Below are 25,402 nucleotides of genomic sequence, written 5' to 3'. Positions count from 1 at the left end.
CTCTTCAGAGAATTAACCCCCAAATAACCCGACATAACCCCCAATAACCTAACGACATGTAAATAGCCTATTGATTCCGTTTGCTTCTTTCCTGTGTCTTTTGTTGGCTGAATGTGAATATGCATTGACTATATTGAGTCATTCATGAAAACAAAAATGATCACTGGATTTCTTAGAAGAAAAAAGAAAAGAATGCCCCATGAAAGTCACTAAAAGTTAAAGGGACTGTTGTGTTTGTTCAGTAATCAGTCTGCCTTCATTTGCAGCACGCGGATGCATTTCCCGCCCCGACGTAACGCATAACTAATGCCACAAGTCTCCAGTGTGGCACCAACAAAGCGATGATTCTTTAACCCTTTGAGTGCCGAATGTCCCAACCTCTTTGTCTTTGTCTTGTGCTGTGTGTTTGTGCTGCTGAAGGTGGTTGATTCACAAAAAAAAGAGAAAAAGGGGAACGAGTCAAATAAATCAGAAAGACAGCTGAATGGGGCCGAGTCTTAAAATAGTTTCTGCGTTACAATAAATGCATTTAAGACATTTATTTCTCATGCACGTCTGTGCTTTTTGGGAAGTCTGGTAGTTTCAAACAACTATAATTTATATATCGAAACTATATATATGGATGGTTTTGGTGTAGATTATTAGAATGTCCCAAAGCTCTTAGACTTAGGTTTGCATTATGTTTTGTATAAAAGATGTGTTGAGATTATCATTCATTTAAAGCTTATAGTATTGTATAGTCCTAACTTCCCCAGCAGAAGTTAGTACACAAATAAGAATCAAAAAGACTTGGGAGATTAAAATTGGAGGAAAAATCCGGTCAATAAAAAATGGCTTATCCAATTTTAAAATGATTTGTGCATGCCATGAAAGTGTAAAGAGAATGAGCTAAGAACGGAATGCATCATGCTCTTTCTTCTATAGTTTTATATGAATCTGCATCCAATAATTTACATGAGAGCCTTGAGAAAGTAGCAAGAGGAAATAAACAAATCAAGCCTCAAGTGAGGTCTTGATCAGGGAGCGCTCAGTTAAAGAAATGTCACACACACACGTCATGGACTGAAACGGCAAAGTGGTTTAGATATTTATGAGTTACTGTTTGGGGGATTAGGGGACATTTCCAAACTCAAAGGGTTGAAGCTGTTGCGTTGATGAGGAAACGGCTAGAACATAAAGCTAAGAAACGTCTAAGCAGAATCTAACCACCTAACAGCAAATCAAACTCCACCCACACTAACCGCTGAGGGCTTCTCTCACGACTCCCCACCCTCCGCTGCCAATTGGAAACCATTCGAGACACTTCCAGCTTTGCCCTGCTGGTGACAAATTCAGAGAGCCCTCAGTTATAACCTTGTTATAAATGATGTTTAACATTCGAATGCAATTGGACCTGGATGTCAGTATTTGGAAGAACTTGGACAGGTTGCGGCGATCACTTGGGACAAAAAAACAAAATAAAAAAAGCTAACTAAGTTCTAACTACGACTAAAAGAAACAAATCTCCTGCTGGCATCTTGCTCCCCTTGTCGCCACTTCCACGTGATGCAAAACTCAGAGGGTTAAAACAAAGCAAGTGAACACCAAATTCAAAAAAATTACGTTTCTGCTCTGGATCACTTCAACGAAATGTGTTTGAAATTGAGGTCCCTTTAACATTTATTGTCTTCACAACTGTGGAACGTGTTTTGAGTGTACTGTGCTACATGTCATTTGCTCTGCAGGGTGAAATGTGTATGAATGTCTGAATGAGAGTTACAAGACTGCCGTGTGGTAAACAGCCTGCACCGTTCATCCTGTAATCAAGTAATAGTCCAGGCTGTGCTACCAACCTGGGGTTTTGGTCTCTGACATGTGGTGATTTTATTACATGAACGCATCGAAGGGTCTTGACCAGAGTGCACGAAACAATCAGCCCCACGGGTCTCCTCTCCAAGTGCCTTGAATGTTTCGTCAATTCTGTGAAATTCAACGAGCATAGAAAAACCCCACGTCCCTCGGAACAAAATAAGAGCACCAATCACTCACAATGGCTCTCAGAAATCTGTGTTTTAGTCACACTGGGATGTAATGGAAGTCAATGGAGCCAGCAGTGTGCTGGAGGAGAGCTCTGCTGTGGCACCGGGCTGTGTCACTGCATCTCATTCCGAGGCTCATTCTTCCATCTCCGCTACCGGGTGTGAGTCAGATCAGAGCGGGCATCTCTGGCCGACTCTCCCCGCTGACTAAATCCAAAACGGCAGCCATTACAGGGACCCAATGGAGGGGAAAAGTCAGGGTGCCAAAACATTTTCAACAGCTCTATCCGTGCCACAACTCCCTGTGTCTTTCCCTCGGCTTGTGATGGATCTGTCACTCCAGGTTTTCTGCTCTGCTCCTGCCCCTCCCTCTGCTTTGTTCCTCCTCTTGTTTTCTCCTCGACCGTTAACGCCATCCCTCTCCAAAAACCTGACGAGCATTTCTCTAGATGCAATAATAATGTGTTGCTGCTTCCTGATCTCATCAGGGAGCTTACAAAGATTACAAATAACCAGTAAGAATCAACTCCCTTTAGCTTTTCCCTTTAGCAGATGAGCAAGGAAGCGAATAAAGCTCCTCGAAGAATTGGAGCTTTATATCTTCTTCTGTTGAGGAGTCAATCCCTCTGGAGCTCCCAAACAACATGACGATCAAGCTCTGCGTTGAGCTACATCAGTGCAGGGAGGAATACTACAACACCTGGTCTCTGTGGCCTAAAAGCTAGTGCAAAGCTGGAGAACTATGTTTAATGTTCAGGGTTTTATAGTCTGGTGTGAGCGCCCCTATTCACTAAGCAAAGGCAATCAAGTCCTCCCACTTGGTGTGGGGCCAGAGCCCAAATAAACATCACCAGGCGTTGATCATGATGATCCGGCTTCATTTCAGAGATTCTTTCACATAAGGCTGCATTCAACAGAGCGCAAATCCGTCTGAGTCTGTCTTTCAGCAGCCCCATGGTGAGCGTTGTACCCTGCTGAGTTACTATCTTGTTCCCATTTGATCTTCCTGCACTGTCATGGCCATATTTCACGGAAGTTGGCGGAAATTGTATGAATTTTAACATGCTTGCTCATCAGTGGAAAAGCAGCTGAAAGAAGGGACTCTGCTGTTATTTTATGGTCCCCCACCATGAAATGGCCTAAAAACAGCACACTCGCAGTAGGAGTGCATAAAAAGAGAGACAATTCTCCTGAGCCAACCGCCATGCCATCTCTCTGTGTCTCTTCCTCGACAGTATCACCTCCCTAAGATCTATGTACAGCTACAGCATCAGAGATAGAGCCACATCTGATTAAATCCGGTCTACTCTCTCCAGAGCCCTGTAGAGTCGGCGTCACAATCTCGGCGACCTCGGCAGCCTTCAAGGACCTCAGGGCTCCACGCTGCCTCACAAGGCTTTCAGTCTAGCTTCATGCCACGTTTGGCCCCTCATCTTCATTGTCAAACACAATTAATTCATAGTGTTCGACCCAAACGAGCCCAACTTCTGAGGATACAAAAGCAAAATGCTTTTAATTACCAAAGAGAGCCTTGTGCCGAGGAGATAACTTGGGAACACTTCATAATCGACTTTGTCAGCATCCCACCCCCATTGTGCTCCAGTCTTTCTCCCTCCTGCTTCTTCTTTTTCTGTGGAGAAGAAAATGGAAATTGGGGGAGTTCTTGATAGGGATACTAGAAATCCTGCAGGCGCATGAAGGATTTGTGAGCACAAACCAATAAAACTGAGGTGAATTCTGGGCCATCCCTCCCACCCTGCGACTCAGCTAAGAGAAAACATTTCGGATAGAAGCTCCTTACAACCATATGGCATCACTCCTCTCTGTGAGACAACAGGAGTAGAGGGAGGATGAGAGAGGCGTGATGATGACGGCAGAGGGAGAGAGATGCCGCTCTCTCCAGCTGCAGTCCTTTTCATATCCCCTCCACTGAGGATGGGTACGCTTAGATCTTCCTTCACACCCCCCCTTCAATCTCCCTCGGCCTCCGGGTTAGCTACTCATAACCAGGGGAGGGGCTAAGCGCCGTCGCCCCCTCCCGTACTCCCCACCTACATTCTGGGTAAATGTAGCAGACATATACAGCCATTATTTCACAGCCTCTGACAAGCAATCTGTGCATTAGCACACCGAACGTGGCCCAAGCCCAGCCCACTCCCCTAGCTTGGCTCGGCTCAGCTAGTAATTACCCACCACAACTCATCTGAGACCAGCCACTTTCTCTCTATGTTCAGAAATAAAGTTGAGGAGGATGGTGCATCAATGCAGAGCTGCAACGGAGAGTTGCTTTTCCTGCTTACTCTCCAGTTCACTTTTGGCTGAAGAAGTGTTTGTAACGGACATCACACAAGAGTGATGCAACCTGTACCAACCTGGTAAAAGCTTTTAACTCTGTGGTCGCTCATTAGAAAAATCCTCAGACACACAGGAGGTGGTGCCTTTTTACAGAAACTTAAAGCTCAGTAAAACCAGACACAATTAAAAATGAATAAAAAGACATCCTGGTTTATTACACTTTTCAACTCCTTTTGGGACATTTCAAGTGGCATGGCACGGTCAACCATGGCTTCACTTGAAAAAAAGAGTAGGGAAGCTGGAGGTGACTCGCCAAGCATTCAATATCCTCTACCTCATTGTGCTATCTCTTGCCATTGTTCTCACCAACTCACGATACTTCCTCGTACGTCTTTCTTACCATCTTACTCCCATGTATTACTGTATGTCTCTCTCTTCTTCAGCCACAGTCTTCAACTCCATGATTCCTTTTGTTCTTTTTTATCAAGCCCGTCATCCGCTCCCTCCGCCCCTCCCCCCATGCCCTCGATCTGTCTGTTTGACATTCTGTCCTCATGCAGGCTCGCTCTTCCTCTGTCCTGCCCGTCTGTCATCCTCGCTTGCTGTTGTCATCTCTCATGTCCCCATTCTCTCGGTCCCTGTCCAACCTCTTCTTTCTTCATTGCCTCCCTCTCAGGCATTCGATAACTCAGGAGCTGCCCTATGGCCAGTGCCAAAAGAAAGTAAATTACATGTTACATATCAGTTTCTTTAACAGTGATGATTTACTGTTCATCAGAGGGCTTCTCACTGTAATCAGCCATCAAACCCCCTGGGTGATCCAACAGAAACCGTGTGATCGCGGATGCTAATGCCTTTGGAAATAGTCGTGTCCACCTTCTTTTACCCAGATGCCCTGTTTAAGCAGCAGTGAGCATGCAGCTCCCAGCCAGGATACTGTGTTTTCCCTCGGCTGTAGGACAGCAGAAAAGATTTACTAAGCCGCAGCAACTCTGAAGCACGATTTCTAGTCGAGGAGGATTCACATGCTTAGAAGTACAATATATGTTTGACTGCTGCCCCTCCACTTCTTTATGTTGCTTTGCTCTCTGTCTCCAGCACATTTATATGCATCTCCCTTTAGAGCTATTTTTACTACGCTTTGTTGTGAGGGACACTGTGTGCTACTCTGTGGATTCCATATTCCCCTATGGATTTTATGAGAGGACACGACATGGATTTAAATGAAATCGGGACTTAGAGTTAGGAGGGCGACAGCTGATTACATTAGCTGTCTGGAGTCATAACAGTTACAGAATAGTTACAGTATATATGTGCACCATCTGCAGCTGTCTGTCTCTTAGTGAAACGTTGTGTTAAGAATGAAGAACGAGTTAACAGACTGAGATCGAGGCGTTTAGCTCAATTCAAGCAATAACATTTATTTGTGACAGAAGTATTATGTCCAGCAGTTAAACGTGCACGGACCCTAGCAAAAGCAAAGAGTGCAAAAGTGAAACCTAAAAGCGCTTATACAGAGTAAGCAGGCGTGTCCATCTGGTTCCCCTTGTGGAGCCATTGGTCAAAATCAAAGCAGAGGCGGATTTGTTTTTAGCATTCAAATGGCCTGATGGAGCACTGAGCAACTTCACCCACAATGGCTCACGTCCGGAACCCGCCTTCTCTGGAACGTCAGTGTGTGTGAAATGTTGATGTACAGCATATTGTTAACACTTAAGGTGCTGAGGAGAAAGAAAAAAGGGTGCAGTTCTAAACTATTTCGAAGTCTCTGTGTGAATAGATAAAAAGAACTCTTCTCCTACTCTAAGATGGCAGTTTCTGCCCTAACCTGGTGGTTTAAGCAAGCGTTACTTTCAGGGCCACTGTATCTGTTTCTATCGTACGAACGGTGACGGAATGCCCCATTCGGCGTTTTTGACCTACTTACAGTGACCTCACAACTCCGCAATATAAGCTTTACAAGTATAGCGCATATTATTTAACAGTGAATGAATATATTTTATTTACAGTTGCATCCAGGAATAAGAGAATAAAAGCCGACATGAGATCCGAGCTCTCGGTTTGTGTTTGCTGATGAGGCGTCGTCTGGATTTATGTATTCTGTTTAGTCTGAGCCTCTGGCACTAACAGTCCATAGCTTTACAGGGGAACCTGTCTTTTTAGCCATGCTAGTGGCGTGGCTCTATGGATGGCATTGGAGGTCTGTCCATTATTTTGGTCCAGACCAAAATACCTCAACAACTATTGAGAATTATTTACGGACGTGCAATTCCTCAGGATGAATTGTGAGGACTTTGATCATCCTCTGACTTTCCATTTAGTGCCATAATCAGCTCAAAATGTAATTTGGTTTCTGACCAAGCACGTGCAAAATAACATTCCCATCCGCCCCAGCTATTCTTTGCATTAATGCTAATGCTAACTGCTAATCATCAGCCTGTTGGTATTGTCAAGTATAGCCTATCAGGGCAGCTAGCATAGCTGTTAAGTATGGTTTGAATAAGCGGAACAGCCTTGCAATTGTTACTTGTATTATTCGTCCTCATCTGTCAAATACACAAAGACCTACATATCCTTTCATCGTCCCATCCCAAGCCTTAAGAGCCCCGGGGAGAGATGTGAGGCAGCAATCCCTAAAACTGCTACAATAGACCCTCATCAACATGCAAACCCTGTGTGCTGTGCTGTCTACTACACACACACACACACTGTGAGCTGTCGAAACACACATACAAACACACAGCGTGAAAGGCATATGTAACTAAAAGTTGGGCAAATACACACTGCTTGAAAAGGCCAACAATCACAAAGGTAAAGGTCATTTCACTGACATATTTCATAAGTTATTATATACTCGCGCACACCCTCTCCTCTGCTGCAGCGCCACATCCAGCTCCGTCATATTAAGCGCTGTGATTGCTTGTCATGCAGAGGCTTCTTTTTTTCCAATCCCCCCCCCCCCCCCCCCCCCCCACTCCTGCCCGCTGCCCAATTGGCTCTAAAACCACATGTCACTTTTGATTTGACCCGGCAGACCCTGAAACAATAACTTCATCAGGCCCTGTTAGAGTCTCGTCCCGACCAGACAGCCCCAAAAACAAACGCTGATTTCCCTTCATCTAGCCTAGAGGGCACCTTTCTTATTCGCTCTGTCTCAAATGGGATGAACGCACAAATGGCTGTCTCCTGCGCTCGAGGCTCGTCTCCCTGCACTTTGTCGCATCGTCACATGCTGAAGTAGCACAGAATTAAATAGGTCACCCAACGGATCCTGAGACACTTGCATGTGCACAGACTTTCAGAGGTATAACTAACCCTCACTCCTCTGCATCATAATCATAAGCTGCTTCTCAATATGGCTCAATGTGTCGCTGGCTCCAAGAGCAACTGTGACGCCAATAACTTCTCTGGAGTAAACGGTCCCGTCTGGACAGAACATCTTCTGACTCGGAGTTGCTGCTCACACACGGGGTGTTTGGTACACCAAGAAGACTGAAAGCATTCGGGAATATTGATGATGAAGTGTTCCACAACACTTTACTGGAGAGTGGGGGCCGTGTGGGGCTGCTTGAAATGAGAGACCCTCTGGGCTGTGGGTGTGTATGAATGTGTCCTCTGGTCAAGGACGGTGGAAGATTGATACAGGGGGGACCATATGGTGGACTGAGTGTCAATGTGCATTTCGATGTGTGATGTTTCAAGGTTCTCTGTGTATGTATGTTTATTCAGCATGTTTGTTCTCCTGTCTTCTCCTTGCTGATGTCCACAATTTGACAATCTGTCCCACCCAACAGCTTCCATTCCTTTTATTTTCATTACCATTCCCACACCAAACATGCTTAGTGATGAGATAATAGAGTGAGACATGATGTCAACGGTGCATATGCCAGACATTAAGTCTCATCATGATGAAGTCGGGACGGGAGCGGGCCCCCGACGGGCCTAATGATCTGATAATGGGATGACACATGTCCCATCTCAGTGGAATAGATGCATCTCTCCAGCACTTATGTGCAAAACTTACAGATCCATAGAGTAAACGTGGATTTGCGCCCACACACATTCATTAATAGACATTTGCCTGCTAGTCTCACCCACATGTCAGAATGAGGGCTCCCATATAGGCTGATAGTAAATCATAATTACAGTGATGAAGTATCCTTTCAGCTCTCTTAATTGAAAACGAATGGGACCCAGGCCTGTCCCTAGTGTCTCCCTGTTGATGAGTAGAAGGCTGTCCTCGCCGGCTTGCAATCCCACAGAACAATAGCAACATTCAAAAGATTTAATTTTATTGTGTTTAGAAACTGTATTCTCTATCACGTTTAGCTTTAGGCAAAAAAAACTACTACTGTTCAGAAAAAAATCATTTTGTGGATTGAATTAATTGTTAGTTTGGGTTTTATATTGGACAGGAACAGCAGACTTCCAGATCAAAGTCTCATATTTGAAACATCGATACACCCCGACCTCCTCCCTACATAGACTTTGATTAATTATATTTGTCATACGTCAAATACAGAAATAATTCGGGAGAACATTGTTCCCTCAAAAGGTAATTTAAATACCGTTTCATTGAGTGGGAGTGTCATTTTTAGGAGACCAGGCTGCCGAAGGGGTCTCTCATTTCAGAGGTCCGAAACAAGCCATCCCTAGATGCTCTCAGATGCACACATGAGTGTAGTATCCCTCTCACAGACAAAATCCCACTCCCTCTTTCCTGACACCGATTGATTTATCCATAAAAGCTCTTTAGCTTCTCCTCTAAGTAATTACCTCATATCGTCTGGTTTTAAACCCACATCCTTCCCGCAATCCCCCTCCCACCACTCTCCATCTTCCCTCATATCCACATGACTCATAATAGGGGGCAACGTTTGCATCAGTCCATGTGGCGCGGTGGGACGTCCCCATGGAGGGATGGGATGCAGAATGGGGAGGGGAAAAAAAGCATAAACAAAACCATCAGCTGGAGAAAATGCAGGCAGAAAAACTCCACCTGTTAGACCACCCCCATGAACTCCACCCCGTCGCCACAAGTCCTGGGAACACATTAGGAATGGACCCTGGTTAAATGGTCGGCCCGATCCTCCCATCATCCATCTATCCATCCAGATGAATGGTAATGACCACAGAGAGGGAGAGCCCCTGCTGAATTAAACATTTCCTTCCAATAAGGATCTAATTTTCGTCCTCTGGAAGGCAAAGCGGGGCGACAGTTTATTTTTCTGCTGGCTGAGGTACTTTATCATTGTGCAGCTCAGGTGCATTGGAGGTCAATGACACAGGCCCGGCATTGTTCTAATATATTCCATCTCAGGGCAAATTAGATGCATTTCTCTATGAATCTCAAGTCTCAGGGTCAAGCCGCAACTGCCCCTGCAATTTATTTGACTGCCAGCTTCAGACTGCCTTTTCTGAGAAAGTAGCACGTGCCCAGCCCCATAATGGCTGCACCGCCAGCAAACCAGGGTCCAATCTCCCTAAAGTGTTGCCCAGGAAATCACATGTGATTGAAACAGTCCCTCTACCTCCCCTGTCTCTCCGTCTCTGCGCCTGTGTGTTACTCTGTGTTACACGTGAGAGCTAACCCAATGACCGTGACTGATTAGTGTTCTTTGCCCTTTCTCTCTTTCGCTTTTCCCTCTTCCCATGGTTTCTCTTCTTCTCTTACCCCCACTTCCTCTCTCTTCTTTGTCATTTCTTCGTCTACCTTTTCTCCCACACATCAGGTCGTCAATTGACCATCTTCAACAGCCAGGCGTTTATCAAAATTGGTGGCGGTGGAGAGAAGGGTCGCCACTTCCAGGGCCAGATCTCAGGCCTGTACTACAACGGCCTGCAGGTGCTCAAACTGGCGGCCGAGGGCGACCCCAACGTCCAGTCCCAGGGCAACCTGCGGCTGGTGGGTGACGTGCCCTCGGTGCTCACTACAGACACCACCTCCACCACCCCGCTGGCTGATATGTCCACCACAATCATGGAGACAACCACCACCATGGCCACAACCACCACCCGCAAACAGCGCTCGCCCACCATGAGGGACAGTGTCACACAGGTGAGCAATCGTAGCTGAAGGAAGGCTGTCGTTTGAGTCACTGAGCCGGGGAGATATTTTTGTGCAGTTACTTTTTAATTGGCTTTTCTAAAGTTCCTCCAGAATCTCAGTTGTCTCTAAAAGTGCTGAAGTGCACATTTCAAAAGAACTGCATCAACTGCCGGGTCAAGCAGTCACGTCCTCAGCGCAGTGTTTTGTGTGAGCCTCCCCCTTTAAGCCACATTGAGATGTACAAACAGCCCTCCGCCTGAAAGGGAGTCACATAACAGCTTTGTGTGACGAGCCCTATTAGACCAATCAACACTGCAATTTAGACTTGCTCTAAGAAGATATGGCTGACTAAACGTGGGAGGCTGCTGGAAATCACAGCACATCCAGGCAGATCAGAAAAGGCTGCAGGATGGGGAGGAATGTTATGTACAGGAAATCAGCAACAACAACTCTGGATGCCATGAACCTATATTTATGACTCTCCTTCACACGCATGAGAAAGGCTATGATTCATGGTGTGATGATTATCCCCGTGCGCTAAAGGTAGCCGTCGCCATCATGGTAAGTAACAATTAGGAAACAGTGGGGAAGTGGTTTTGCCCACATACTGGAGGATGGAAGGAGTTGGTCATCCAGACCCACTCCACTCAGCAATACCCTCAATAACGGGCTTCATGTGGCCTAGTTCACGACCAGTATGATGATCTACAATCTGTGCGGTGTGCAAAAAGACCTTGCTGCATAAAGTAAGTTATGCAAATAAGATTACTGGAAGAGATCCAAGCTTTTTCTCCAGATCTACATTATGTCAGTTATTTCTATGTTGTTGTAACTACATAAAAAAGCCAGCCACTATACTTTAAACTTCAACTGTCCAACCAAAAGGAAACACAAAGGCAAGGTGCCAGTTAGCACATTTCCCTCACTCAGTAGTTGTCATCAGCGCTATTCATGTCCACGGAAGCTTATCTGAGATCAGTCAGCAAGCCACTCACGCTCATCCCTAACATCTGCGCTCAGCAGATTCAGATTATATTTAGAGCGGCTCACTCTTTGTCCCTTTATCATCATCTCAAACCTTTGCAGATTCCATCCTTTGCAAGTCCTATCGGCCTCATTTTGCAAAGCAGCAGTGCCAATTAGAGTGAAGTCAAGGTGATGGCACTTTGTGTTGCAAACACCAAGTTCTAATAAAATGTGAATGTTGGTTTTGCATGAAATCCTGCTTATTTGTTTTCCTTCTTCTTCAATAGAAAAAGTCAGTTAGCAAAGCCTCATCAAAGCAGTGCTTTGAAGGTGGTCCCGTTCTCAAAGGTTCACCCGAGCACGTTCTTTCAGTCGTGGCCGAGGCTGCCACGTAATTACAAGCAAGTGCTGTTTTTGGACTCGACGGTCGGTCAAAGCTCCTTTACAGACGACACTGTCTCCTGCACGCCCAGTTGGCATGACTTATTTAGATGAAGGGTCCGTGGTTTAGTGTTTCTGCATCTTCTCTCTAAACATGAGAGCCATGGAACCTGACTCTAAGATGTCATACGTAGCCTTCCACTCAGTTCAATATCTCTGACCTCCAGACATCTTAGCGGACATATTCTTCCATGTTCAGCATATAACAAGCTTTTGTAGCGGCGGTCTGTGATGTGAAATTGGCAGCCAATAGACGGCCTTGTTCGATAAATGATCTGCAAACATTTTAGTACAGCAAAGGACTCTTGAGTGTTGTGTGCTTCGCTGTTGTTACCAGCCTCAATGTGTGATGCGGTCGCTGACTAATGTTTATGTTGGGTCATAAAAAAAAGCAGAGTCCCAACTTTAGAGTGCTTTTTATTGCTAAGAATCTATTTTTCAGCTGGTATACACGATATTGTACCATCTTCTACTTTTTTATTAATATGTACCTAGCAGAACATAGTGTCATCATCACAACGGAATGAGTAGACATTACCAATGCGTCGCTCATCTGCATGCTTTAATGATCAAAGAGGTGTTGCTGTGCGCACAAAAACATAACAGCATCATCGGGGCGTATAGATGTCTAACACAATCCTGAGCGTTCATATCATTCAGTGTGACTGAATCATTTTTATTCAGGAATTTGTTCCGATTTGCAAGGCGGTTTTTTGAAGGCCTGGCAATTTCATGTGCTCCCCCTCGACAAAGAGAGAGAATAAAAGGGAAAAGGATAGGATGTTTTGGGAGAAACAGACACTCAAACTGTGGTGCACAGTGAGTGTTGTTGTTTATCTTTATTTTCATGGCAGCGACAGCAGTTTAAGATTAATAGAAGAACAATGTGTAGTTAGCATGAGCGGTGGAGTGTGGTGTAGCTGAACAGACATGGAGGAGCGTTTTCACAGGTAAATAAAGTAAGTTATTGTCACCTGTTCATGAACAAAGGAACACTTCTCACTCAATTTCAGTACAAACCTCTCTTATTGCTCGAACTCAACCAAGGCACAGAGATGGATGCTCACTTTGTTTCACTTTACGGTCGATGAACAAAGTGTTGCGCTACACTCAAACAGTCATTTTCCATTCAAGTTTCTATCGAAATTAAGAGGTGTGCAATGTAAGTTCTAGAAGTGGTTGAACTCTAACGGATTATATATTCAAATTCGTAGGTCTTTACACGTTTAATGAAAGCTCCGATATGTAGACCTTTTATAAAGCTTAAGGGTAGAAGATAACGACGACCCAAGGTGCATGTTGGCAAGAGCATCACCAAGCTTCAAAATTCAGTTACGTGCACTGCTAACAGTGGTCGGAAACTAAAGATTACGCTATAAAGTGCAGAATAAATACAATTATTTTCAGATTCTTGGTTCATTTTGGATGAATTGAATGACTATGGCACCCTTTGTTGTGCCCGAGTGCACCGCCGTAGTGTTCACGTGAGTAGTCTTCATGTTACACTTTAATGTGGCTTCTCAGGAGCTCGGTGTAGTCTGGCTGTAGGTATGTTTGGTGAAACTTTAACCGAATATTTGAAAGTTCATCTTCAAACTCTTTGCATTTTGTAGAATTTATATAGAAACAATGCTTCTATAATGAAAGGAATATGACAAAGAAATCAGCGTTTCAAAATACACCAGACATATATTCCAGGTAGGAAATGGGTAATTCACTGATAGTTATTTGAGCTGTGTATTATATTCTATTACCAAGATGTGGAACTTCATAAAGAACTCTTAAAGCCGGTGTAGAATAACTCCACTCAGCAATGAATTGGATTTGTAGTTACGGCTCAGACCAGCGTTTGAACACGACAGCTTCATACCAGCAATCACTGATCTGATGAGTACATTTTGAAATGAACCTCTAACCCTGCACCAGTTATGTTAGTCACGGTCACATAGTCGCATGAGGAAGACACACACACACAGACACACACACACATATATATATATATATATATATATGTGTGTGCGGTCCTTTGGGTAGTTAATAATCCATCCGATAGAGCCTGTGGTGTAATTTTGTGCAAGAGCAAACATAGTAATAGCATTATAAATACAGCGATGGGCAAAGCCAACAGGAACTATGCAGCTCTAATGAATATCCCCAGCACCCGCCAGGACGCAGCAGAGACGGGCCAGGGTGGCGGAAAGCAAGCGAGCGGAAACCCAAATTTCAATTTCTCCAAAAGCTCTGAGCTACCCGCCGCGCTGCAGCTTTGATCATAGTCGAATAATGTGCTTTGATGCTGCGAATAAAAGATCAACCTTTTGATGTGTGTGTGTGTGTGCCCCCCCGCCCTTCACCCCCTTGATACTGTGGGTTTCCGTGAAACAGTTGGATTCATCAGTTGTCTCGCTCGGTGTTATAAAACTAAGATCACACGCTACGCTCCTGCTGCTACTGCTAAGTCTGGAGCACTCCCAGGTGTTCGTCCGGATGGATACGAGGTCGGATGTTAAGTTGTCTCCTCGTGGAGTCCACTTGGAAACTGACTGGAGTTTGGAGCTGCTGCCTTTCGCTCTCTGGCAACGTGTATCAGTGAATTTTGTATTTCATAAATGAAACCGCATGCTGATGTTGTAGGTTGTTTGGATGTAATGACACAATGTGACTCACTGATTACGCCCAGGCCGGGGATTAATAACAGAGAGAAAACGGCTCCTGAATCAAGGGGGGGTCTGGTGTCTAGACATGGGCTGAGACATGCAGTTGGGCAAACAAATTCCTGTTTTAGACTAAATGCACCTCTGTGATAGGTTGGTGTTTGGTCAGAAAGAGCTAGGTTTTGTGATACTCAATTCTCACTTTACATGCAGACAGTGATGCTTTTGCAGATCCGACTGTTCTGATATGAATAAAAAGTTGACTTCTTCTTAGTCGGATTGTATGCATGTGGCGGTATACTAAATCACATTAGACTGAATAAATCGCAAAATATTGCAATATATTGAATTTCAACCCGTGTGGTGATACGTGCGTGTGGTGTCGCCAGATTCTTGCCAATGCACAGCCCTAATTAATACTACGACTCATCAAGCACTTATATCATCAGCTAATCTTCTACGACGAACAACCTGCTCAACAAAAGATTATTATGCTGTAACCAGACAGATTTCTAACCTATTGACCTTTAAAGTGTGCCTCTCCTGGTTACACTAGCTGGTGTGTCAGTGGAGCCAGAGACTCCTCACCCTCTCAGATGTCCTGTGTTGAATGTGTCCTGACTATTCTCTGCTTTCTGTCTCCGTTCTTCCAGAATGCGGATGACCTCTTGGTAGCATCAGCTGAGTGTCCAAGCGATGACGAAGATTTGGAGGAGTGTGAGCCTGGAAATGGTGAGTCAACTCAGGGAGTTCTGTCTTCACAATACTTGGTGTCCAAAAACAAAGTGCAGCCTTAGAAACAACGGTAGACTCACCTCGACGACTGCGATCTCCTTTACTCCACGTTTACGTGACACTTCGTGACTGCCGAGCCCTCTGTATGCAGCTCTGATTGGCCAGATGTGAAACCCTCCATCCCGCTTGTCTTATAGGTTTTCAAAGCAGCAGGCAGTCGGCAGCGGCGTGGTCCCTGAATTGCTCAGCCAAAAGGTGGTATCTGGCATTTACCCAGCCATTGCACCGTTTTCTTAACGAGGCAGGACAGTTCCGACGTGGGAACGCAGCTTGTCCTGCGCCGCACACAGCTGCAGCCCGAACAGCGGGTCAGGCAGTGTTCTGACACCATGACAGGAGGCAGAAGTTAAAGGCCACGTGTTTTCCTCCCTGTCTCTGTGGTTTCGAGCTCTATTAGGTTGCCTGTTCTTGAAAGCTGCCAAGAACCACGTACAAAGAAGCAGTGTGACTCCCAACAATTTAGGAGACAAAATAGAATATGCAGATCCAGATTTAATGAAATTTGATCCTGAAAGATCGTGTCTGACAAGATTTCTGTTTTATAATAGCGTTATAGATTTCAATGACTTGTGTGGGTGGGATGAAAACAACAATCGCCTCAATGGTTACAACACTGGCAGTATACATGCTGTTACAGTGCCAACTTCTTCTCTTATAATAGTAGAAAGTGTTCTTCCAGAACCTCGTTAATAACACCTAGGGCAAAAGCAATCTTTTAAAGTTAAATTCATAAATGCACACTTGATTTGCATATTCCAGATGGCGGGGCAGATAACAATGAGTCACACACATTCAGTAAAATATGCTACGACTCAAACGAAAAACAGTTTCTGGTTAGATTCTAGATAGAAGTAAGAGATTTAGCATTACAAATCATTTTGAATGATTGTTTGACACGTGTTTATCAAGTGACGAGAGATGAGTTAACAATCAGCACTTGGAAACAGGATTAGAACTTGGGAAATAGGGTTTTAATAGTACTGTGTCCTCAATCATATCACACTTGGCTCTCTTGGAAAATCATGCCTAGATGTGCATAGTGCACAGAAGTGTGCATGCTTAAATGGCACACATTATCACTTTTCAAAGCATATAAGCGCCTCTTGCACATCTTATGCCTGGAGTTCTCCAGAACAATCCTTGGCAGACGGTGCTGTGAAAAAGAAGAAGAAAGCAAACGTGAGCACACATAGTTTATAATGGGCTCATCTCAGGCTTTCACGAGATGGTAAGGAATATAAACAACAATTGAAAATGGATCCATCATGAATTATACAACGTAAAGGGGCCTCATTAGAGATGATATCCTTCTGCTTCTCTTATCTTAACTCAAGTTTCAAAGTTAGAAAATCCAATCTTCCTATTCCAGAAGCTTCTGTAATTAAGCACGGTCGCGATGCCATCGCAGTGACAAAGTGTCCAGACATATCAGCGCCGAGGTCTTATTAATAACATTGTGTACGCACAAAACTGGGTCTGACTGAGGTGTGTGTACACCACGTCCCACGCAAACGCTGTCACTGCGAGAGGACGACATCAATGGAGGAATTATGACAGAGCACGTGTTCAGGGAACACCTCACCCACAAGCACCTTGATTTATGTCAAAGAAAAATGTAGCTGGCGTGATCCACGGCAAAGAAGCATTGTTCAGCAGGTTCATTATTATACATAACCATTCATGATCATGCTTTGCATGGATCATTTGTGGTTGAATGTGGGCGTGTGAAGGGTGTGAGATCTAAAAAGCAAATGGCTCACTAGCAGGCGTACGTAAGCGTTTATAAATCAGAATATTTTTTGCCATACGTACATTTCCTAATTTCTACGTACGCAAACATTTTGTGTGGATCCTAACGCATTGTTTAACAACAGACACCCCCGGTGACTCACAAGGAGGAAACAATACCAGCGTCACTGTCGTGGCTGATAACAAGAGAGTCACCATAATGTCTTAGTTTGTGAAAAGCACCTCACTGAAGTTTGTTTTTCAGGAATGGGGATTAGTGGTTTCAATGGAATATATGTTGGACTGTAAGCGGCAGGAGATTATAGCAATCGGTATGTTTGTGCGAGGAGAAACGGATCTGAACCTCTGCTGGGAAACTCGAGTGGAGCATTCTCCTGCAGTTTTCTCTGTCGGTGGTGGGGACCGAAATAGAGACTCAATTCCCTTCTTATCGGAAGCAGAAATGAGAGTTTTTCACTGGATGCTATGGTCAGGCTTAAGAAGAAACGCAATTCTCCCTCTCTCTCGCTCTCCCTCTCTCCCCCTCTCTCCCCCTCTCCCTCTCTCCCTCTCTCTCTCTCTCTCCACACAAATAGTAGCAGACATGCTCACCTTACCAGACAGACACTTGTCTCTCTCACTCTGTGGCTGTAAAGTTTTGTCTCTGCAGCCGTCTCTCCTGACAAAACAACAAACGTGCTTGTGCGCGCGCACATGCTCCGTATCACACCTTCCAGATGCCACAAGAGCGTCGGCGAGGCAAAGCCAGCGGGGTCGGATAAGCCTCTGTGGGGAAAAAAAATGAACATTGTCCGCGAAACATGTCCCCTCTCCATCACGGCTCCGCACGCACACAGGCCTGTAGTCATTGTGTGACAGGACCAGTGTTTTCAATTCCAATGCGAGAATGCAGCTCCGTCTTATTGAACTGCCTTCAGGAGAAAAAATGTTCAGCACAGCTGTGGATTTTCTATTAACCGAGCGAGATATGACTGCTGTGAATTCATGGGGATCAATAAACTCCTTCCGACAGCGTGGGAAGCCGCTGGAGCTCCATGTGCTTTACAGATGTATTTACCGGGCAGCACACAATTCAGGGGACGCAACTTTTGTTCTTATTCAAGCCGGGCGTTTTTTTCCTCTGGCCTGCTGCTAGATGATGACCCTCGGGCAATGAGTGCGGAGCAGTCAGAGCGGACCCAAAATAGACAAAGCAGGACAGGAAGAAAAGGACTCGAGGAAGAACTGGAAGGGCCGCGATGTGGGAGGACCGGCCCTCATTGGGATTGGTGTCACGTTCCTTTGCACTCAAAGCCGAGGAGAGAGATGGGGAGAGGAGGGCCAAATTGAGCGAGCGAGTGAGCGGAGCGAAGTTCCCATGAACGATTCCCGCCTTTCCCCACCAGGCTAATTAAACTCTGACTTTGTTAGGGAGCCTTAATTACATCACCCAATTAAAGCTTTGGTTTGGATCCTCCAGTGCCGTTAATGAGCCTCAGTCGCAAGAGTGACAAGACACAGGACGAGACGACGGAGATGAAACGTGGAGCGGGAACAAGACTCACTCAAAAACACGTTTTTATGTTCGTCTATGGACAGTAACACACAATTAGAGAATAATATACAACATCTCTTTCTCAAACAACAAGCCCTGCTCATTAAATCATTGTATCTCTCTTTCTGCTCTACCTCAGCACGACCTCGCTTTCCCCCTCTCTCTTGCATACCTCCGAGCTACTTATCAGTCCCAGGATGTTGTGGGCACTATATCGGTTTTACTCTGACAAGATCAGTGCTTTGAGGAGCTCCTCAATAATTTATCAGGCGACACGCTACAGAGGCAACCTGCGAGTGTTCTGTTCAGGTCGAGGAGCGGAACCAAGAGATTGGATGAGAGATGAGGAATGACCCAAGAGCTGGGCCCACTGACCCAGCGTGACTCAGATCAAACCCACACTGGTCGATGGGTTCGGGTGTCAGTGTGATGCGTTATTGATCTTCCGTAGATAGCCATCCTCCACAAGTAGCCCCAGGTTTATCCTACGGGCTCCACGGGTTAGATGTTTGGCAATGTGGAGGCTTGAGCCCTCGTCCTCTGGATGATCCGTGAACGGTCCACCATCCTGTTGCCGCTCACGGATTTCAGAGGAGCGTGTCCTCAACGTTACTCTCGAAAGTCTATCAAATTCGTACAAGAAACATTCTTCTGATTTCACCAATTTCTGTGGTAATAATGCGGCGCTCAGACAAGATAGCAACATTGCGTTGATAGTGAGGTGAATGTGCTCTGATCGCTCGGCCTTCCTTTGTTATTGGCCGATATTAGTTGTGGATAGTTTGAGCGGTGGTCCCTATGAAGGCCGATCAGGTGATTGTAAAACATGCGACACAATTTCTCAGTGCGCTGCTAAAATGGCTTCAGCAGAGTTGTGTCCACAGGATGCTTCCAGGAAACGGGGATCCGAAAAAAGTGTAAAACGGTCTGCAGCAAATAGCAAACTAATTCTGAAATGTGTGGATAATAACGATAACGTCTGCTGATTGTATTCAGTTCTAATACAAGTGAAGTTTATTTGCATAGCACAGCAATTCAAAGTGCTTAAATGAGACAAAAAACAAGATAAAACACAATGTATAAAGACTTCAAAAAAGAGATTACGAATAAGCTAAAATAAAACATACAGATAACAATGTGTTGTTTAACTTTATTGATAAATGATTAACTAACTCACATCATTCACGATTAAAAAGCAATTACATTGTTTTGCAAAAATAAAGCTTAAAAATTTCTCTGAGGAATTAAGCGAATATTTAGTTCAGAGCCTTTAAATGATCTAATCAACACTTAATTATTTCTCCATGAATATTAAACACTCACCATCGGTTTATAATTGCCATTGAACAGTGGTACAGTGGTACATCTACAGTACATTTGTTGTTTCTAAAGAACTGAAAGCAGAGACCGGTGCTCAGTCTTCTGTTAAATGCACATATCAAGAAGTCAAGTCCGGCATCATTCAGATGCCTTGTGACCATTTCACTTCACCAACTGGTCAGCGGTGCATTTAATTATGAAGTATTTCTCCTGACCGCTGCGAAATCTTATTAAGATTACAATTCAAATCCGATGTTAAAGCACAGCAGTGGATGGAGAACGGCTACTTCAAACTGTAAACAGATATCATAGTTTCATCCAGGAGAAATACAAATACACTAACAGTGGAAAAGAGAAATAAAGCAGATGAAGATCATTTTTAAGTCCGTTTAATTGATCGTCCATTGAGTGCACAATAAAAAAAACAAGATTTATCTGTTATCATATAACAGGAAATGTTTTATTTGCAAAAAAAAACCCGACAGATACTTGGTTGCAGCACCATGGTTGGGGGAAAAACATATACGGACGATATACAGATGTACAGAGCTGAAACAGGCCCAATGCAAAAGGAGGGAGGTGGTGAAGTAGCAGCTGGTGATGTGTCTGCTATGGTGGAGGTTCTCTGTGCTTGTGTGTGTTTTACACCACAGCGAGGTGGAAACACCGGGCTGGCCAGAAAGACCTTTCAGCAGGTTCATGGAGGTTCATGGAGTCGATCCAGGTGCTGATAAGCTGGAGGGAGGTTACTTTGACTTTGCCAACATGTGACTCTCAGTGACACGATATTTGTGCAGGGCATCATCCCTCTGTGTCAAAATGCATCACTTTGGCTGAGAGCAACAGCAGCATTTGTAAATGGTTTATCCCCCCCGTTGCACAAATGATATGGCCACCATTGATGGCCTGATTTAAAAGCAAGCGCGGGAAGATATATTCGGCTCGGACACGCTGTTGGATTTTCCATCTGCAGTCTAATCAAAGCTGAATTATAGAATGCGCAAACTCCAAACAACCTTTTTGCTCTAAATATTTCAAATGGATGTGAGCGGGCCGACGTGATCGGCAGAATCACAATGTTTGTCAGGAAACTGACATAGATGCATCATTATCCGCCAGTCTTGTTCTCCTTTTGAGTAAATAGAGGGGGGGGGGGGGCTCATGCTGGCAGCGCCGTGGAAGAAAGAAGAAATGTCATGTGGGCTAAACGTGGTTCCGCGGCCTCCGCTGTTCAAATCAATGGAGTCAAACTCAATCAATCAGGCTGAATATCTTCCGTCTCGCTCGCTTTCATGCTTCTACTACGGACACGCCCACTCGCTGGAAACACGCTATGTGCTGTTTGCGTCAGGCCTGGTTTTGGTTCAGACATTTATGTGAAATAAAATACTTCTCATTTCTCATGTTCACTCGGGTCGGTTTCATATAAGACTGTGGTTCTTGGCAGCTTTCAGCAGGAGAACACATCTATGTGTTATCGGTGACGTCATTTTGTTTTTTTCCCGGGCCTGTCAGCAACCTGCCTGCGGGTTTTAACTGAGCAACCAGAACTGCATACAGAGGGAATGCAGTCGTGGAGAGCCGATTGAAGCTGTAGATTGGTTTAGACTATGGGTGCAGTAGGCTTGGGTCACGCAACAGGAAATGAAACGATGGTTCACTTGATAACTGCCTCGAGTGTTGAGATGTGGCTCACTCTGTGTATGAGGGCTGAGGTTCATTATTTCTATATTGGCCACTGCCTGCCAGTCATACCGGATAATGGCCATCGGGCTTTGGCTCTACTGCCCACTAAGAGCACAGCAGAGTGACGCGAGCGATTCATCGTACCAATCCTTTTACTGTTAAAGACTTCGATAATATCGCCATTCTTTTTTCTGTTATGCACTGTTATAGACAAAACTTTCTCATTCCAAACTAATCAAATACAGCAGCTGGGTCAGTGTCCCTACACTTTAAACTATGGACCCCTCTCGCGTCAGTTTCCGCTCAATACATGCATACGCTTTTCAAAATCAACTTCCTCGCTCACAGGAAAATATGAACTACGTTTGTTCCATAGTTAAGTATGCAATGGAAAATAAGTCAGCGTTTCCTTTTGGTTTTTACACAGGACTCGAACCGCGGCCTCCTGAGTTAAAGTCCTATGTTCCTGACCCATTCATCCACCCCGATTTCCGTACACAGACTTTGTCGCTCTTCATACTAAGTCACCTGACTTCCTCCTTTACTCCCGCCGCCATAACTACGTCCACAAAGAGCAGCATAGTTTGAAGCTGAGGGGCTGATGACCAAGCCGCTGTATTTGACGACCTGGAAGTGAGAACAGACTAATCCATGGGTGCGTCCAAGGTAGACGGAAAACACACAGGTCGTTTACAACACCACAACCGTCCATTTGAAATGTCAGCCACGTGTACTGTAAGTGGGCCACGCAGTGAGCGGAGGCAACTCCTCCGTAATTGGTCGGCTGCAGGTGTAGAGCTTGAAATTGCACTTGCAGCATCTCTGCCCCACAGAGAGATGGCAAAGTAAAGATAGAGGCTCCACCATGTCGTCGATCAGCCTCAATCAAACTTACATCCTGTATCTCTGAGGCCCCAAAACAGATTTAATTTTTAGGTCTTCTGTGACTTTGACAAGTCATTTCACATAAAGCACAAATTTCTTAGAACTGCTCTAAAGTTGTGGAATCCTCCTTTGTTGTCCAAATGTGACACCGCGCTCTGCTGTCCTCTCAGCCTTCAAGGTGAAACAGCCCTCCAACACAGAAAGAAAGGGAATATAATGGAGGAATAACTTGAGCATTGCCATGGAAACTAGCCTGAAGTTAGAAAGAAGGGTTGAAGAATTACTGCGTTTTCATTTTTTCTTTAGAACCGTTACATCCTTTTCACATTTAGCTTCATTTCAAGGCCCGATTCTCTCAAGTGTGTTGTTATATGCCGATATGTGTAGTGGCTTTGTTAACGCAATGTTTGTAACAAAGCCCTGTATGAAAATGTATGGTTGTATAACTAAGGTTTGGGGGGCTGCTGAGCTGAATACAGGGGGACTTGTTCCAATCCCAACACCTCCCCTTTACTAATCCCCCATCACCCCTGAAATGCCTGATCCAGCCCCTGTCCCTCCGAGTCACTCTGATTCGCCTCATCAAATGAAGCTCAGTCATGATTCTATGCTGATGATGTTGGCATATCTTTGGTCATGTTTTGCTGTTACCTTATCCTTTTTCTCCCCCCAAGATGTGCCATAATCTAATCCCCTCCCTCTGCCATGTTTTACAAATGTTTCCTTGACTGTGACCCTAACACATTTACCAGACTTAAGAGAAAAAAAATGTTGTGAAAGTCAAATGTAGTGTATAAAGTGATATTCTGCCATGTTCTGTTAACAAACTCCCAATATGTGTAACCTTTAACTCCAGCTGGGCCTGTGATAGAAAGGATTTCTCCTGAATGACTGCAAGTTTTACAAATGATATTGTTCTACACCCAGCAATATTTATTTAAATCGGGTGATCATTTCACAAGTGGGCTAAAATCAGATAACTGAGGCTTGACAACAAATTCTGGCTCATTAAGACGATTATTTAATTGTCACCTGTGTTGGTGGCTGTTTGAGAAGGATGTTATTGCCCCATGTGTGTGTGTGTGGTGTTTGGGAGGGAAGTGGGCATCAGGTGAGAACAGGGAGCCGTAGTGTGTAATGCTGTCTCTCAGTGTACGGTAGTGTGTACTGAGAGTTTGGCTGCAGCAGCTCCTGAGGGTTTGCATACAGATTAAGCTAACTAGAAATGAACCATATAGACTACCATGCCCAAAGGGAGGGAAGAGGGATTGAGCCCATCCTTCATAAACAAAATGAATAATTCAAGTTTCTTAACATCATGATTATTATTCACCTCCCCCCAAAAAAAAAGCAAAAGAGGAGAAGAGGTAAATACGTTGGGGGCGGGGGGGGGGGGGTGAGTTGTTTATCACTATCCGAGAACAATCTTACACAGCTTTCTTTTTGTAATTTTTTTTTTCATGCAAAAATCATGCGGCCAATTTGTTGATGTAAGTGACCTGAACCTCGTGGTTTTGCTATCTTATTCAACCAATCACAGCAGAAACATCTGAGCGGTAGTGTAGCAAGCGTAGGTGAGACAGTCAGCAGTGAAGCATATAGGCTGTGTAGTACAATAGATGTTAAGTTGTTCAGTGTAATTTGTAGTCTACTTTTATCTTGTGTTAGTGATACATAGTGAGCATATAGGTCTATGCAGCACATGGAGGTAGGTCAGAACAGGTGAAGGATAGAGTATTGTCTTACATCTTGTATTTTATTTCAGTTCAGAGCTAGTCATCATATTAACTTTTGAAATAGAACAGACTAACTCAACTTGTATAACTAACCTCATGTAAAGTCGTAGTGCTGTTCTAATACTGGTGTTGCTGTATTCATTTGAACTGCTTTTCTTCTGTTCATCTGGAGGCGGTGTCTCTCTCAGGTGGTCTCTAACACTCTGTTTCTCCGTTGTCTCTTTCTTGTCCTAGGAGGTGAATTAGTGTTGCCCATAATAACGGTGGACTCCCTAGACCCCCCATCCATCGCCACCCACTACCCAGTAATCCCCCCACCCCCAACCACCTACCGCCCCTTCCTCACCCTGCTCGAAACCACCAAAGAGTCCCTCCCCTTGCCAAACGGCCGGCCCCCCTGCCTCTTGGACCAGGAGGAATGTGAGGAGACCATCGAGGTGTCGGCGTACGGCTCGGGGGAGATGACAGAGTCTGATGACGAGGACTATTACAAAAACTCCCCCCTGGTCACCGACAGGACTGTCCTCCCTCCTCCCCCAGCTGTCGAGGGCAGTGTCCAGAACCCCCGAGACCACCACTTCTCCCGCTCCCCCAACTCCCACCGCCCACCTCTCTCCTCCACCCCCACAGCCAATCCCGACCAGCTCAGCCCGCACATCAAGCCGGCCGCCGGCGGCAGCAGCAACAACAAAATCCCCGCTGGTAAAATGAACACCCGGGACCAGGTGCTGCTGCCACCGGCCCACCCCTCTTCAGACCCGGGCCACCGCAGAGTCCCAGGAATAACCTACCCCCCAAATTTCCCCCATGTTCCCACTCCAGACCCCACGTCTCCTGATAGAGGGCTCCCGGGCGCCGTGGAGGTGCAGCAGTCCAGCAGCACCACAGGTATGGTGGTCGGCATCGTGGCGGCCGCTGCCCTCTGCATCCTCATCCTGCTCTACGCCATGTACAAGTACCGCAACCGCGACGAGGGCTCCTACCAGGTGGACCAGAGCCGCAACTATATCAGTAACTCAGCCACGCAGAGCAACGGAGCCCTGGTGAAGGAGAAACAGCCCAGCACTGCCAAGACGGTCACCAAGAACAAGAAGAACAAAGACAAAGAGTACTACGTCTGAGGGAGCGCCGCCGTGACGCACAGAGACAGATAGATGCACTTAGAGAAGGAAAGAGACGAGAGAAACAGGGAGTGAGAAAGGGCAGTGTATGGAAGCATAGCAGAGGGTTATTCATTCAAAACTCAGTGTTGTCAGGTGGCCATACATGTCAAT

The 25,402-nt window shown here is 45.2% G+C and overlaps 1 protein-coding gene across 1 annotated transcript in view; it reads left to right on the top strand.

The window, feature by feature from the left end:
- Positions 1–25,326, top strand: part of nrxn2b (neurexin 2b) — a 569,330-nt gene extending 544,004 nt beyond the window's left edge. The window contains exons 19-21 of the mRNA XM_079295191.1: positions 10,046–10,371; positions 15,077–15,155; positions 24,951–25,326. Of these exons, the coding sequence (XP_079151317.1) occupies positions 10,046–10,371; positions 15,077–15,155; positions 24,951–25,249 (704 nt within the window). The 3' untranslated portion in view covers positions 25,250–25,326. The remainder of the gene's footprint in view (positions 1–10,045; positions 10,372–15,076; positions 15,156–24,950) is intronic.
- Positions 25,327–25,402: the final 76 nt, after the last annotated feature.

This window comes from Melanostigma gelatinosum (genome assembly GCF_949748355.1).
Source record: "Melanostigma gelatinosum genome assembly, chromosome: 23".
Lineage (NCBI taxonomy): Eukaryota > Metazoa > Chordata > Actinopteri > Perciformes > Zoarcidae > Melanostigma > Melanostigma gelatinosum.
The sequence above is the reverse complement of the archived record's forward strand: the minus strand, read 5'-3'. Positions and strand labels throughout refer to the sequence as shown.